Source organism: Labrus bergylta, chromosome 19 (assembly GCF_963930695.1).
Source record: "Labrus bergylta chromosome 19, fLabBer1.1, whole genome shotgun sequence".
Lineage (NCBI taxonomy): Eukaryota > Metazoa > Chordata > Actinopteri > Labriformes > Labridae > Labrus > Labrus bergylta.
In genome coordinates this window covers 7872064-7888556 of record NC_089213.1, presented here as the reverse complement: position 1 = coordinate 7888556, position 16493 = coordinate 7872064, and the positions used below count along the sequence as shown (strand labels likewise).

Below are 16493 nucleotides of genomic sequence, written 5' to 3'. Positions count from 1 at the left end.
TATGAACAATTCACTGTTTGATGTTCTGATATATATGCCGGTAAAAGTGAAAATTTTAAAATATTTCCAATTCTGTTTCTAAACAGAAACAAATTGACTCAAGTATACATTACAAATTAATTGTTTCATTTTTTTTCCCCTATTTGTTGTTGTAATGTAGTGAGCTGAGTAGATCAAAGTTGTACATTATTTTGAATTTTATTTTATTTTTTAATTTGTTGTGCCATTTTTAACACTGACCCCTTTGAATTTCCTAGACTCACTGCAAAGAAAATGATCGCCTAAAGAAAAGCTTTTAGTTTACCTTCTCGGACAGTCTTTGGATGCACTTTATTTTAGGTAGCTATTAGTTTTACAATATACATATGATGCTGCCTGGTATGTGCTTAGCCTGCCTCAGACACAAAACAGTTTTTTTTAATGTTGTGTTATTCCTGAAATGCACCTTGGATTGACTATTTTCTTAAAATTCATAAAGCTTCTTGGTTTAAAGAGGGAAATATGTAGAAAATTATTTGCTATTTAAAAAGCTTTCAACTTTATGAATGAAAATGCATTCATTGCTGTACTTAGTAGGCCTATTTACTTATTATCACAGTAAGGAAGAACAACATAGCCTAATAAACAAATAGACAACATTCAGTGGGGGAAGATGCAGAAAACTTAAAGAGCTTATTTGAAGCCTCCACCTAAACAATGTTAAAATATCATCAAATTAAAAGACAACAACAAAAACAAACATAATTAAAATTCAGAAAATAATATGTACACAGATATGTAGAGAAAATGTATGAATGTATGAACTGCATGCAGTAACAAACTAAAGCAGAAAATGTGTGTATATGTGTGTGTGAGTGTGTGTGTTTATGTGTGTGTGCAACAGCTGTTTTTCAGGACATCAGCTGAAACATAATCTATTCATGAGGCCACCTTAAGTTGTAACCGCTTGTTTTTACATTTGAAATGCACAGATGACCGCTTCATAAAAAATGTAAAGTGCCTTATGAAGTCATGTGTATTTTGGTCTCCGTGTTGGGTGGTGCCTGATTGTGATTGGCTGAGCAAGTGTAAAACCCCGACCCCTTCATTCTGATTGGCCCTCAGGTGCTTCCTCCAACGGTTGGAGTCTGCGCATTAGGCGCAGCGCTGAAATTCAAATTTGAACGGCAGTTGTTTTGTGAGAAGAGAGAAGTCAGAAGAGAAGCTGAGAGACGCGCAGCTCCTGCGTCTTTTTTTTGTTTGTTGTGTACACAAAGTGGTGTACAAAACTTTTAACTCACACGGTTTTTGTAACATATCTCGAGGAGTATCAACGGTCAGTAATGGATCCGTTTACTGAGGTGAGTCGGTTATCTTATCAGCTAACGTCGCCTGTGTAGCTAGCTAGTGTAACGTGGAGTCAAAACAGTAGTTTACTGCTGAATGTTAAGTGCCAAACATGACATTTTGTATTCGATAAATCAATGTTACACGTTTTTATTCAATATGGAACAATGTTGATAACTCCCGTAGTGCTAAAGCGTGAGATAACCTTTCCATAAAGATGTGTACGAGGTCATAGATTATAATAAGGTGAGTGAAACATGACACGTGTCGTTTCTTTGTCTCGTTAGTTCATTAAATGTACAGTTATCTATCACTTTCATCCTCTAAACTGCTCTTTATGTAATGCGGAGTATTACAACGATCATACTTGATACATTTATTTCGCTTAGAGTTAATGCAGTTACAATAGAAAGTAACTAAAAAAAAGAATTACCATAGAAATATGACAAGTAAACCAAAAGATTATGGACTACACAGAGAGAACAGTACATTTTCTAAAAGTTATTTTCCCTACTCATTGTCCATGTTTCCAGAGCTTTAATACAAATATCTAAGTTAATACTGACATCAATATCTTTATTAATTAAGCTATCACAGTCTTCCCCCTTCTCTGTGCCTGTTTATGTCTTTCATGTATAATTACTTGGAAAGAAAATAGTCATGTTATGATGAACAGTCTGTTAAACAGTGTTTTTTTCAAACTAAATTGCCCTGCTTCCATTTAAGGTAATGTTATGTGTCACCACTGGACACCGTCCAGCACTTTGCCCTTTTTTACTTCCTTTTTATTTGATTAGCTTCCGTACTGTTGCTGCAATATAAAAATAGGTATGATTATTTTATCACATGGCAGATCTTGTTGTTACTTCAGTATCCGCGCCAGTGCAGTTTGAAAATTCAAATCCAGGCACTAACAAGCAGGAGTGGCTCATTCACGAGGAATGCTGCTTGAAAATGACTCGAGGTTTTCCACAGTGCCTGGAGAAATTGCGCAGGCGTGCAGTGCAGCTGCAGGAATGTGTTAGGACTTGCAGTTAACAGTACAGCAACAGTAAATCAGGTAGTGTGTGACAGGCTGGGTGTGAGGCCAAGGGAAGGGAAAAGAGGAAGGAAAGAGGGCAGCAAACAGAGGCCCTTTTATCTGTTGGAGAAGGGCTGTATTGTGTGTCTTGGTGCTTTTAAAAGTAGAGACGCTGAAAGTGTTTTTTTCCCCCTCATACTTGAATTCATCCGCATGTTACCTGTGAAGATGTCGATTAAGCATATTTTGGCCTAACCATTCGTACCACTTTTATCTCTGCTAGGTTTGATGTTCAGAACTAGTTTCAATGTGAATGTGAGATTGTTAAAATCAATTGCAAAGTTACAGAAACTATAAACTGCTCCTAATCCAGGGGAGGGGTTTTCTAAACTATTTGATAATCAAACAAGCACCAGCTTCAGCACACCTTTCTTTCACACCTTGCAACTTTTTTCTTACTGGGTCGAAATGATACACTCAGTTTCTGTCACAATTATTATAAGTACACAAAAAAGCTGAAACACGTAAGGGTTAGAAACCCCTCTGCTACCCGCGCACAAATAAAGATGCTTGTAGAGATTCATTCAAGGCACTGAAAACTGGTATTTTTTCCCCTTCTATCCTCTCTATGTACACAAACAGACTTTGAGGTAAAACATAATTTTGTCTTTTTTCTCACCAGAAACTGTTGGAGCGGACTCGGGCTCGCAGAGAAAACCTGCAGAAGAAAATGTCAGAGAGACCAAATGCAGTAAACAGACAGATGGTCAAAAGGCCCAGGGAGCCACTGGCCGACACAAACAGTGTGATCAGTGAGCCAGTGATTGAGAAAGGTATGAGTTTGATTGATGGCTGTCTATTGAAATTGATTGGCCACTGAGTTTCAGCTGTACTCTTACATCTCAAAATCTCTTCCTGGCAGCTCCACAGGTGTCCTCCAAGCCTTCTCCCTCCAAACGCAGTCGCTCAGGGGAAAATATGCAGCTTGCAGCCGGCGAGGAGAACCAGGAGCCTACCATGACTCGGGCCTTGACTCCCATGCTCTCAGATCCTCCCACAGACAAGAAACCCCCGACTGGCCCCACCAGCGTCCGACCTTCTACCTCCTTGGAGAAAACGGCCACACGGCCTGTTGTTCAGTCTCATCCAGGGCAGCTGAAAACTGCACAGCCGGAGCCAGAGAAGATGGCCGTCACCCCATCTCTTGATCATCATAGCAGCAGAGAAGCAGAGACGGTACCAGTGAGTACAGCCCAGCAGAGGAACGAAGAGCACCTAGTGGAAGATCCAGCTCCGTCTGCAGCGGGAATGAAGTCTCGTTTACAGAGGCTGGCAGAGCAGCGAAAGTGTTGGGATGGAAGTGGTAAGAATATTTTTGTGAGCTGTTAAAGATGATAGTCTTTTCAGATAAATTAACTTCAAATTAGCAGCCAATGTTCAAAGAATATCCAAGATCAAGGTGCCACTATTTTGAAGGTTGGACCTGACTTTCATAAAGAAAAGGCCATGATGTGTCTCATGAAAAATGCTCAAACTTTGTTTTCCTTTCATTGAATTCACTGAATACTGTTGCAGCACAAAGGGCACTTAGCTTGGGGACCTCATAAATTCAAAATAAATTCAAAATGTTTTTATGGTGATCGTCAATGGTCTGATTTCCATTCTGATCAGTTTTGATAGTAGCTTTATCCCCGCCCTAATCAAACATCACCACCTTTTCAGCCGCCTCTGATGAAGTTCCAGACTGTGCCCCCCTGTCTCTGATGACGAGACAAGCTGAGATCCCAGCATCCGTCCCTCCCGCATCCTCAGGAACTCCTCTGGGGAGGAAAGGACGACTGGCCAACCTCGCTGCCACCATCGGGTCCTGGGAAGATGATCTGAGCCATGCTAACATTCCCAACGAGCATGCAAAGGAGAAAGCTGGTACAGCTGCTCCTAAGTCAACTGTGAGAGAGGCTTCAGTGGCTTCCAGCACTAAACCAGGTGCGGCAGGCCATGTGGTGGCCAGCTCAACTGCAAGCAGCAAGTCTACATCCAGTTCTCATCAGGTAGGCTACCTGAGGTGGTCTTAGTTTCAAGCTTTTTTGGTTATATCTATCTCAATTACATTTTATGATCTTGAATTTGGTGGTGTTTTTCTTTTTCTAACTTTTATGTGTAAATAGCAGCCCCTCTATTTAAAAAGTGTGGGTCAAGTGTGTGTTGCAACTCACTGCACTTGTTTCCCAGCCTCTGTTGTTTTCAATACGCTTGATTAATATGGACATTTTTCTATTTCCCTTTTGTAGTTTGTGAATTGTCCAGTAAAACCCGGCCGAGTGGTTTTCCCAAGCCCTCAGAAGGCTGATGTTCCTGCAGCCAAACCAGCACTTCAGTCAGTCTCCAGTCCACAGAAGAGCTCCATCCAGACAAAAGCCTTCCCATCCAGTCCCCAGAAGGCCGGCCCCTCCTCTTCAACAGCAGTTCCTCAAAGTCCCCTGAAGAACCCTGCCCTCTCTAGGGGTCTCATCCCCTCCTCCAGCCCACAGAAGCCAGAACTCCGGACCAAACCCAATATTGTGGGCCCCCCTGTCACAGCTGGAACACCTGGTGAGTCATATTGGAGTTTAAATAGAAAGATTGTACCAAGTTTGATACACGCTGATAGTCCAGGTCCTACATGTCAGTCCTGTTGGTTATTTTCTTACATTAAGTAGCAAAACTTCTTACTTTGCCTTAGTTGTGTTTGAAAATATTGTACTTATTCTAAAGAAACAATGGTATCCTATTTGGTTTTTCTGGCTAATTTGTAATTATCCAAAAACCTTTATCCCACATCATATATAAAAACCAGAGCCAGATGTGTCTGTCAGATACATGTGGAGGAAAATAACCATAAACAAATTGTATTAATATTATACAGGTGTAAAATCCTTCCTGGAGCGCTTTGGAGAGAAGTGTCAGGAACGCACCAACCAGAACTCCCCAGCAGGGGGCAGCAGTCAGCCCAAGACTCCCACTGTAACCCCATCATCAGCCACACCAAACACTCGTCTGGTCCAGGAGAGGCTCAGAGCTGCCCAGGCTGCAAACACAACCACAGCTGATCTCACCCAAAGACAGAAACTGGTGGGTCGATGTCAGAGCGACAGCTGCAGCGTGTCCTCTTATTGTTACCACCATTTTGTTTGATAACCCTACTTTAAAATGAGATGATAATAAACTCCTCCTCATTTCAGGAGCGAGAGACTGAGCTGGCTCAGATTCGCAGCCGCTTCCAAAAGGGAAACAATATGTGGAAAAACAAAGACGAAGCAGCTGAAACCAACGAAAAAACCCAGGAAGTCAAGGTTGGCCAACGGTGATCTGAAGCATAAATGAGACACAACAGTCGTTTTCTGAAAACACATGCAAGATGATATGTAATAATGTTATTTCCAGGAGCCGATCTCTAAGCCTGTGGAGGTTAAAGTTGCCCCGAGTGAGCCACAGGATAAACCTGCAGCTACTACTGAGAGAACAGACACACCCGCAAAGTGCATCCCTAAAGGTATTTAATAAGAGATCACATTCAACAGTTTTTCTTTTCTTCCAAGGTGATTAATTGTGCAGCAGAGAATTAAAATGTTGTTGGATGCTGCAAAACGTTGTTTAGACATTGCGGATATCACAGGGGAAGAGCTGAATATAACGCTGAGAGAAGGACTGGCCTAAACCCAGAAAATTGTGTCTGGGTCATAGAGCGGGACATAGAAAAACTGGACACTGAAAATAGTTGCACAAATTGAGTTAGAACAATCCAGATGGTGGCTGTAATGCAACACATATGGATGCCAACTGCCATAAAACTCAACAGAAGAAGAACAGTTTTTCTTTGGTTGAGACATTGGAACAAATAACGCTCATCCATTGAGCTCTCTCTTTCTTGCACATATTCCCCTTGTTTTTCAAGCTTGAGAAAAGCAAAATGTGGTAGATAATAAGTGGTGAAGTTTTAACTTGTGGAAGTGGTGAAGTTTTAACAACTTTTAACAAATCACCGGGTAAGAGTAGTCCCATGCAAAAATAAAGAACTTTTGATTGATTCAACTTGAAGGTTAAGTTGATATCGACTCTAAAAACACTGATTCCTGCATCATGCTGATCATAACGGACTGAACTGACAGTCCAAAGTTAGTATTTCCAGATAAAAGAATTATCACATTTGCTGAAAGGGCTTATAGACGTGTTCATCACAAAGGTGTGATAAATCACAATTCACTTTTTAAATTCAGTGATTAATCAGCTATCAGTCCTACTATCAATGTAACATATGCTGACAGACTTGTGTAGTGTGAAAACAAAAATTGATTTATATATTTTACATGACTTTTTTTGAAATAGCACCTTTTGGGTTGTTGGGCACTCCTCCAGCATCCACATCCAGTCCTCTGAGGGTGGTGGAAAGTAGAGAAGAAATCGCAGAAGAGGAGGTGGTGAAGGAGAAAGAGATGAATGTGGACGGGTCCATCAACTCTCAGGTGATCAATGATCTGTTTGATGGGATCGATGACGAGGAGGAGGAGGAGGAAGAAGATGCTCTGAATATCTCCTCCATGTCCATCCTCGCTCCGCTGGCAGAGACTGTAGCTGCCGTGGTGAAGAGTCCAAACAGAGGAATGATGGTAAGAAAAATGTCTCTCTCTGCTCACTCCACCCGTCCTTTGAGTTCCTTTAATGTTTGACCTTTTCCTTAAAATATTGTCTCCGTGCAGACGTCAACTCCAGCCAGCTCGTTCATCGTGAAGAACAACACCCCGGAAAGTGTTTTCAAACGGAGCAAGTTCCAGAGGACTAACATGATCCGGACCGCCTCCTCAGACAGCATCGAGGCCATAGACGAGGACCACAAACTGCCGTACAGGTAAGAGGAGCACCTGCGTGGGACCAGAGGTTAAATTTGGCTTTGTGTCTGGTGGAAGCTTCACCTTCAGACGTCTTTAATCATGTAGACATTTGAACAAGCTTATTAATAACACGCTGTAACCAAGACATGAGGGGATTTTAGACTAACACCCCCCCACACTTTCTTTCTTGAGACATTTTTGCTAACGTGTACTGGACTGATAAGGATACAGCGACACCACTTCATAGGTGTAATTTTGTAATTACCGTTAGAAATGACAAATTCATAAATTGTTGGCAACTTCTGTATGATTGAGATGGGGATGGGAAGCAGTGCGGAATATGCCAGAGGCAACTGCATCATAGTTTTATATTCACAAAAAAACTGAGATTGTCAAGTGGTGTCATTTATCTTTTATAGTCTTTTCAAATACATTTGACCCCACATAACGGATGGAATAAATATATAACACTTTTTTGACAAAATAAAACAGGCTTCTAAATATGTTTCTGATGAGTATCTTTACTTTCTTGTTTGTTAGCATCGATGCATACAGGTCCATCAGAGTGAAAGAGACTGAGAGACCTAACATCAAACAGGTGATAGTGAGGAAAGAGGATGTTTCCAGCAGAGCCGAGGAGCCCCGAGGATCCAGTCTCTTCAGTATCAAACAGAAGATGAAGGTTTGGATTACAGCATGACTGTCCTCTTTCCATTTTACTTCACGGTTTTGGAAAAGCAGTGATCATCTGGTGGTCGTTTTTACAGCTTCACTAACACTTTTTGTGTTTCTGCAGATTCTGACCAATGAGTTGAACCTGCAGCAGACGGTCATTCATCAGGCCAGTCAGGCGCTGAATTGCTGCACAGATGAAGAGCACGGCAAAGGATCGCAGGTGGAGGCCGAGGCCGAGAGGCTGCTGCTGGTGGCAAGTGAGTTATCCTCCACTCATGACTTAAATGCAGAACATTTTCTGCGTATTATTGTTTAGCTTTATTAGCAAAAATAGCTTGTCTTGTGAATGTTTATCATTTTCTTAACATTTCAAACTAACCCACAAAGTTCAGTGAAAGTAAATAAAAACTCTGTCACGAAGGAGCAGTGAGGACAGTACAAACACCGGATTTCAAACCATGATACAACAAAACTTCATCAACCTGTCTGTGTATGTTTGAAGTTCTTATACTGATTAAAAAAAACATCATTCCTTGTAGAGAAGAAGCTCCCTAACAGATCTCTAACACAAGTGATGAAAAACAAGCAAAACAGTCCCCGCACAGCAAAAACATGAACATCCATTATCATATCTGAACCACATAACACTGCCTTTTGAATTTCTGTGATTCCCTTCACACCTGCATCACTTCCCTGAGCATCTTTTAAGATAGGAACAGCCAAGTCTTAGCAATACATTTTAATCCCAGAAAAATGAATGTGAGTTTTGGCGCCTCCCAGTTGTTGAATCAAAGCATCACTTTCATTCCTTATTTGACTTTCTCAGCCGAGAGGAGGGAGGCGTTGAAGGCAGAGCTGGACCGTCTGAAAGGAGACCCAGCGGGCCAGAAAAAGGCCCCCCCAGCCCCAGAACCTGCCGGCATGTCCGCTTCTAAAGGCTCCATCAGCCTGCAGGAGCTACGCCTGCCTCTCAAGGCAGAATTTGTTTGCTCAACAGCCAACAAGCCAGGTAAGCTGGAAGTATTCACACCACAATTTAGAGGAGCAGCCCACTGTTTTGATATTTAGATAGAATTCGTTTCATGATGGTTGTACCATTGGTGGATGAGTGTTTACTGAACTGATTGTTGTATTATTATTTTTTCCTTAACTGTTTCAGAGTCCACCAAATACTCCTTCTTCATCATGATTCGAGCCGGAGCAGAGAACACGGTGGCCACGCCGTTAGCCAGCACACACCGCGGCCTCAGCGGGGACACACTCGCCTTCCCCACCAAGTTCAACATGTAAATAACACTTTACGTTACATATTATAATCCTTAGAATATTATCTGCTGCATTTTAGTACTCATCAGTTTATATTGAACATATTGGCATTAAACGCTCTCCTGAACGCCATCTCTTCCAGTCCTGAGGTCTCCAGCAACTTTGAGGTTGATATCGAGGTCTATGGCCTGGTGAGTAGCATCCATCCTGGTTAACAGATAACAACACAATAATTATAAAACTAGAAACATCGCCCAGCCTTAGTTTGTACACAGTTATTGGACAACTGACTCATTCATCTTTATGACCTGCTCCTCACTCATGACCCTTCTGATGTCGTCTTCAGGTGCAGAAGCCTGAGCTCAGCATGGACAAGAAGAAAAAACAGAGCAAGTCGAAGGTAAAGTCTGCTTATTTTTTTATGTTTTTTTAAATTTCCTTCCAAAATGGAAAAGCCAGTCGATCAACTCATCATGCTTTTATAATGAACAAAGTGTGTGTGTTTGTTCAGATCATGTGGAGACAGGTCTATGAGGCTCATAATTTGTGTATGTCGGTATGAACAGATTCAAATTAAATTCCTCACGTGTTGTCGGTGGGTGTGCACGCACTGGAGCTGCAATTAAACATGACTTTTATTATTGGGTGTCACATCCTTTAGTCTCATCAGTCAATCGTTTGGTCCATGATGTTATGTTTTCAGTCCAATGTAAATATTTACACTTTAATATGATGACGGAGAGAGAAGCAGGAAATCTAAATGTCACTGGGCTAAGAACAGCATCAGGAACGTTTGCTGTTAATTCTGTCAATGACTCAAAAAAAGAATCAGTTTTTAAAAGTCATTAGTGTAAAACAGTTTGTCTTCACATGTTGAGGTTTGCATTTTGGTAGGATGTGAGCTAGCAGTCAGTAAACAAACTTTCCTCAGACCCTTTTTACCCTCACATCTCTTTCCTGCAGTAACATTGACCTTCTTGTCATTTTTCTAGGCGATCACTCCTAAAAGATTCCTTGCCATCACTGTACGTATTTCTAATGACTTTTCAAACACTCCTTAAATATGATCTTACACATTTCTTTCACTTTATTAATAATTTGTATAATGAAACTTCTAAACTGTTTTTGAAATGTAGTTTATTCATTTTGTTTTTTTCTTTATTTTTATTTCAGAAAAGTTCACAGACACCAGGTATGTACATTTATACATCACTGTAAAATAAATATATTTAAGATTTTTCTATTTATGTCATTAATGGCTTATTGACTATGTGATTCCCGTGTGTAAATGATTGAACATTTCTTTTTGTGTAATTTAAAAAATGACAATCAAAAGTAGAAAAAAAAGACATGAAAACCGGAGCAAAATGTAACTCTGACACCTAGTGTTTAAAAAGGGTACTGTAGTTTAAATCCAAGACCTTTTGAGAGAGCTGTCTCACACCGCCCCCTCCTCTCTAGAGTCGATGCTCACACAGGTTGCCATGTGGTGGACACTGAAGCGTCAGTGTTTAGCCAAAACCATTAGCTGGCATCATAAACATGTTGCTGTTTTCCTCTGAAGTCAAATGTTGTTTGAAACACCTATAAACATGTAGAGCACATTTAAAACCCGTGCACTGCTCCTTTAAGCTTCATATGACCCATTAATGAACTCTTTCTTCGCTGTGTGTAGTTGTTGCGAGTCCAGGTGGCCCGAATGCTGTTCGCACCAGTAACTTCGTCCTGGTCGGTTCACACAAGCTCACCCTGACGTCTATCGGGAAAAACAAATTCCCTCTGGAGAAGGTATGTAATGTTTCTACTTTATATTCTCCTAAAGTCTTTTTCTTCTTTGCATTTCATCAAGGCTTGGCTTTTGTCCAAAAATTAGCATGTGTCCACGCCTTCTTTGTGTCGTCTTGTGTGGCTGTTCTTAATTTGTGCTGGGACTCTTGGGAGGCTCCCAGTAACTCAGTTTGTTCTCCTGGGACAGCGTGCTCCACCTGTGCTGTCATTCACCTGCCCTGCTATCTTTCTTTTTAGATCAAATATGAAGGCGGTGAAAGAGAACTGCTCAGTGACATGTTTCATAAAAAGGTTACTACTTGTCCCTCTGTTTGCTTTCTTTCTTGTGGTTTGTTTGGGAACGAGGGTTAAACATGCCTAACCTCCGTCGTCACACTAACAAGTCAGTAAATCTGATCACATGGGGGATAAAGACCTGCTTCTTAATTATGTGTGCTCCACAATTTAACAAAGAAAAGGCCTTTTTTTAATAACTGCACCCTCTAGCATCAAGCACAGAGATCTTCCTCTAACGTATCTGTTCTTTCAATTCAAGGTGCCGTTTCTGTGTCCGTTGGAGGGCCACGTCTTCCTGAAGATGCAGTGTGAGGTGGGCTCAAAGGTGGAGGAGAAGGGCTTCCTGGTGAGTGCAATTCCTCCCTACAAGTTAACTATGACAGAGTAGAGCTCACCCAATATGGGCGATACGATACTGGGGTGCAGGATAGCCTGGTGGATATGTTGTGCGCCCCATGTACAGAGGCTAGAGTCCTCATCACAGCGGCCGTGGAATTGAATCCGACATTGGCCCTTTGCTGCATGTCACCCACCCCCACCCCCCCCCCCTCTCCTCCCAAACATTCCTGTCTCTCTTCAGCTGTCTTATCCTTTACAGGCTAAAGGGTTACAAACAATATATCTTAACAATAGATAGAGTTTAGTAGAGGAATAAAATTCTAATAAATAAGAAGGAATAAAATTACAAAGACACTCGCTGATTTAGTACATTCTTGAGCTGGGAGAATTTGTTTTTATCTTGTTGATGTTATATTTGCAAATGTGCAGGAGTTTGCCTGCTAATTTTGGTAATTAAAGACGATAAAAATAAACCGATATTTGCAGCCTATCACTTCTAGTTTTGATTCGTTGGCATAGAAACATGTATGTATAGATGATGTGATTTTTTTCTGAATCATATCTAAGTTTGTAACTCTGACAACACCCTGAGATTTAGCAGGATATATCTCTGATAGACTCGTATCAGCAGAGGATTGTATCAATCACGCTCTGTTTTAGATCTCATGAGAAACTAACATCTGTCCCTCTTTCAGACGATGTTTGAGGATGTCAGCGGATTTGGATCGTGGCACAGGAGGTGGTGTGTCTTATCAGGATACTGCATCTCCTACTGGACTTACCCCGACGATGAGAAGCGCAAGGTAACGACTGTTAAATCTATCCGTTGTACACATGCACCCCTGAAACTGTCAATACTACTCACGTTATACACATGTCATCAGCCTCGCCTGCTCACTCACAGGGAATTGTCCTGAATATCATTCAGAAGTCTTTGTTCACACATTCAGTTCATCCCCGAATTACAATTTAAAAAAACGTAGTTAGTTCCGACCAAGCAATCTGATTGGACAAGAGGCATTCCATGAGTGCTGGGACTTTTCGCATGATGTATCACCAAGAGTTCTGAATGAGTTAAACTGACACTTACTGCTGATCGTGTTTTTCTTTATTAATTTCATACCTCAGAATCACTCAACAGACTCTAATGTCACTGGTTTCATCATCAGATTCTTTTTTTTTTAACATACAAGTAAAGCTTCAAACCACAGGGTAGCTGCTCTGTGGAATGGTATGGTAACCATGGATACCAACGGAGTGCAGTACTTGGCAACAGTGTCGTTTCAGTTAAATTGTGGAACTAGTTGAGTTTATAACTTTGTATAAAAGTTACATCACACTTAAGGTTGAGATGTCGTTCTGGTGATAGCTCTGCTGTGATTATCTTCGCTACGACCGAATCCCAGCAGTGCTGATATCCAGTAGAACATATCGACCTTGAGTGTCATAGTGCTTAATTAACTTACAGTTTTACTTCACCAACATTAGTAAACGATGACCCCGGCCCGTCTGTTCTGTCTTCGTTGACTCCGTTTAATTTGTGTATTTTTTTTTTTCCCCCCCTTCCATCAGAAACCCATCGGTCGAATCAACCTGGCCAACTGCACCAGCAAGAAGGTGGAACCAGTAAACCGAGAGTTCTGTGCCAGACCGAACACAGTGGAGCTCATCACAGTGAGACCTCAGAGAGAGGACGACAGAGAGACACTGGTCAGTCAGTGCCAGAACACCATGTGTGTCACCAAGTAAGCCCCTCCCTACTCTTCATACATATCTGCATTATAAGCACGAACACATGAATCTGTATTTGAAGTGACGGTGACACTGATTGTCCTCTCTGTGCAGAAACTGGCTGAGTGCCGACACTAAAGACGAGAGGAATCTGTGGATGAGGAAACTGAACCAGATTCTGGTGGATCTGCGGATGTGGCAGCCTGACGCCTGTTACAGTCCGCTGTAATCTCTGCACTTTGTCACACCCAGCCCTTCTATTTTGGACTGTCAATATCAGTGGCACGTGCAAATACCAAGTGCAATACACTCTAAGAAATGTTAAATATTTTTGACTTGGATGAGTAACCAGACGGATTAGATGTCGAGTATAAGAGAGCAAATATAAGCCATACACGTGGAACATTTCAGTATTCTGTGGAGGAGTCGGCGTTTTATTTTTAAACATTTTCACTCTGTTTCGATGCTCTTATGTTTGTCGGTGCTGTTGAGAATATTTTGTGTGCTTGACACATAATGCATGGCTTTAAAAATATTTGGTTTCAAAGCTGAGATCGTTATATAAATGTTGAAATGACCGATGAATATTAATTTTGAAGCACAACCGTTTTATCACATTTTATCCTGCTCGAGCGCACAGAAAATACGGATTCTTTTGGGGGGTGTTACTTTTATATATTTAGCTTTTATAACTCGCGGCAGGACTTTCAGGTCGGTTGTCTTCGGTGCCGTGCGCAGATTTTTTTCCGTTTTTGACTTTTATCGTGTTTGTAATGTTTGTTCAAGTTCATTTTATTGTCACTGTGGAAGTAGAAATGGAAAGCTACTCGAGGTCTGCTACATATTCAGCACAATACAGCACACTGGTCAATATTTGTGTTTTTGTATGCAAAAAAAAGACGAGTTTGAGGAGGATCCTAGTTTCTTCCACAGCGTTGTGACTATAAGAAGCTGACGTAGATGATGATTTCACCCATTGATTTTGTTGGACTCAGGTTTTACATGGTGTTGACATTCATACCGACCAGCCTGGTTTTCTGAAACCATACGTACCCACATTAGGATGAGAGGGTGGATCTGAGGGCTAGAGCAGTTTGAAAAGCTTACGTCCAAAGGGCTGCTAAGTTTTGGCTCGCGAGAAAACAGGCTACGGACCAAATGTGTGACCAGAGTGTCTCTTAGTAAAAATGAACACGTCTAATTCATCCTCCACTTTATTTTGTCTTTTTTTACTCTGAATTGACCAATGATTTAATAAATGAACATCATGCTGTTTTGAAGAAGACTCAAAGCTTGAGATTGAGCCCCCATAAATGTTTGCGAATAAATTCACAAAAATCTCATTTAGTTTAGACTTCGATACAAATGCACTTGTCGCCACGTGCTGGTCGATTTGAAGACTGCAGATTAAACCTTTTTGCATTGTCTGCATGATTCTGCAACAAAGGTTATGGTACAAATTGAAGCATTTTGCAGAGTACGAATAAAGTTTCCAGTGCCCTCTGGTGGACAAACTACGTAACAGCAACTTTGAAGCTTCGCTCACACGCTGACACACACACATTGGTTTTCACAACAGAAACACCAGCTTATTTATTAACCAGCTGTTACTCATGCAGCAACATGAGTGAGTGAGGAGAAAAAGAAGACTACTTCTATTCCCACCATCATTCTGCCTTTTAGGATATTTTATGCACCCACTGTTTATCCTGCTGTCTTCAGCAAATTCTGTCTTTAAGAATAACGTGCCAGGAACACGATCCTGAAGATTCAAAGCTCTGTCTGTTGTTTCATTATAAAAGGAGACTTCCAAAAGGTAATCTTTTTGTGTCATTATTGTGTATTTTTATTTAGCTTGTGTTACTATTAGGTGCAGGTGTTTGTGAATGAATGCACATTTTTAAAAAATCTACACCCGATGTCTTTTTACTGCGTTGTCATTTTCATCATGAAGAATATAAGCAGGAGATAAGTGCTTTGCTGCATTAGATACTTAAAAAGATGTAAATTCTTCATATTGTCACATATGTGGAGACTTAAATAAATGCCTGCTTCGGCTGAAATGCATCAGGTCACTAATGTTCAAACATTTCATTCAAATGCAACATGAAAGTGAATGCTGCATGATTTTTGAAACAGGAGAAACTAAAATGTTTTGGAAGTGTGTGTTACTACAGACTTCAACCTTTGCTGGCAGTAACCATAAAGCTGTAAAACATTGTTTGATTCATGACGAGGAGGTTACGGAGGCTGCTGCTCCAGTCGGATGATTGCAGGCCTTTTCTTTTGTCCGCTGCTCGTTTTGAAGTAACGGTGTCTTATCACAGATGATTCTCCTCAGTCCGAACACAAACTCAGACTTCTGAGAAAAAGAGTCAGAACTAAAAATGTGTTTGCAGTTTACCCAAAATCCTCCTCTGGACAACTTAAATGGAGTGTTAAGATTTATTTTCGGGCCTTTCCTTGCCTTTATCTAGAGTTAGGTGGATATATAGAGTCAGAAATAGGGGCGAGAGACTGGGGGAATGACATGCAGGAAAGGAGCCACAGGCCAGCCGCAACGCTGGGCCGCCCACAGACCACAGCCTCCATACATGGGGCACGCTCACCAATGCAAGCTATTTTAATAAGGGAGGAGGGAATATAATAGCACTATTCTTTTTTGTTGTTAAACTTTTTGCTAAAGACAATATGACAATGTTTGAGTGCTTGGCTGTTTAATATCACAAACTAAAGCTTCAGATGAGACCCTTCAACTTGTTCACCTGAGAGGTTTCTGCTTGTTATGTGTTCATGTTTTTTCAGGATGCTCTGCAAAGTTTCATACTTGTATGTCTTTTTAACATCTTTAACGTTTTAATTTACATCATCTTCCAAGAATTTTTTTTTTTTTTAGACCAATTACGGTTGGTAGTGCCAACTTATGATGGTCGAAGGTACAGGATTACTGGTAGACAATTAAAAGGTTTAAAGTGACCGACCCCCCCCCACCCCCCCCCCCCCCCCCGGTTTGCCCCTCTACGGTCTATCTATTGTGTGCCCCTGCTCAGTAAGAGTTGACACGTGAGAGTCTGAACGATTTTTTGAAGCAAGAAATGAAACGTCGATTCTAAAGACTTTTACACAAGTTGCCAAAAATTGTGAGGGTGCATCACGTCATCTACGTCACTTTTGTTTCTCCAATAAATTTACTCAAAGAACAA

At 41.1% G+C, this 16493-nt stretch overlaps 1 protein-coding gene across 3 annotated transcripts; it reads left to right on the top strand.

Annotated features, from left to right (window-relative positions):
* The first annotated feature begins 1171 nt into the window (after positions 1–1171).
* On the top strand, positions 1172–15110 carry anln (anillin, actin binding protein). 3 transcript variants are annotated; one of them, XM_065948292.1, is made up of 24 exons: positions 1172–1340; positions 3030–3180; positions 3270–3710; positions 4070–4398; positions 4639–4939; positions 5253–5458; positions 5569–5679; positions 5771–5879; positions 6743–6993; positions 7084–7232; positions 7756–7897; positions 8012–8147; positions 8717–8899; positions 9050–9176; positions 9299–9347; positions 9503–9556; positions 10149–10181; positions 10330–10348; positions 10832–10944; positions 11182–11235; positions 11480–11566; positions 12255–12362; positions 13132–13304; positions 13405–15110. In XM_065948292.1, exons 1-24 carry the CDS (start codon positions 1323–1325, stop codon positions 13517–13519), a joined length of 3459 nt encoding a protein of 1152 aa, XP_065804364.1. In that variant the 5' UTR covers positions 1172–1322; the 3' UTR covers positions 13520–15110. The 3 variants fall into 3 exon arrangements, with proteins under 3 accessions (XP_065804364.1, XP_029134042.2, XP_020494319.2); XM_029278209.2 differs by having other exon boundaries at positions 1173–1340; positions 6713–6993; XM_020638663.3 differs by lacking the exon at positions 11182–11235 and having other exon boundaries at positions 1173–1340; positions 6713–6993.
* Positions 15111–16493: the final 1383 nt, after the last annotated feature.

What these genes read in the sequence shown, in the direction of transcription:
- anln (XM_029278209.2), top strand. An exon ending in AAAAACAGAGCAAGTCGAAG is followed by an intron (nt 9,557 to 10,148) that starts GTAAAGTCTGCT and finishes TCATTTTTCTAG; the next exon opens with GCGATCACTCCTAAAAGATT. An exon ending in TGGAGGAGAAGGGCTTCCTG is followed by an intron (nt 11,567 to 12,254) that starts GTGAGTGCAATT and finishes TCCCTCTTTCAG; the next exon opens with ACGATGTTTGAGGATGTCAG.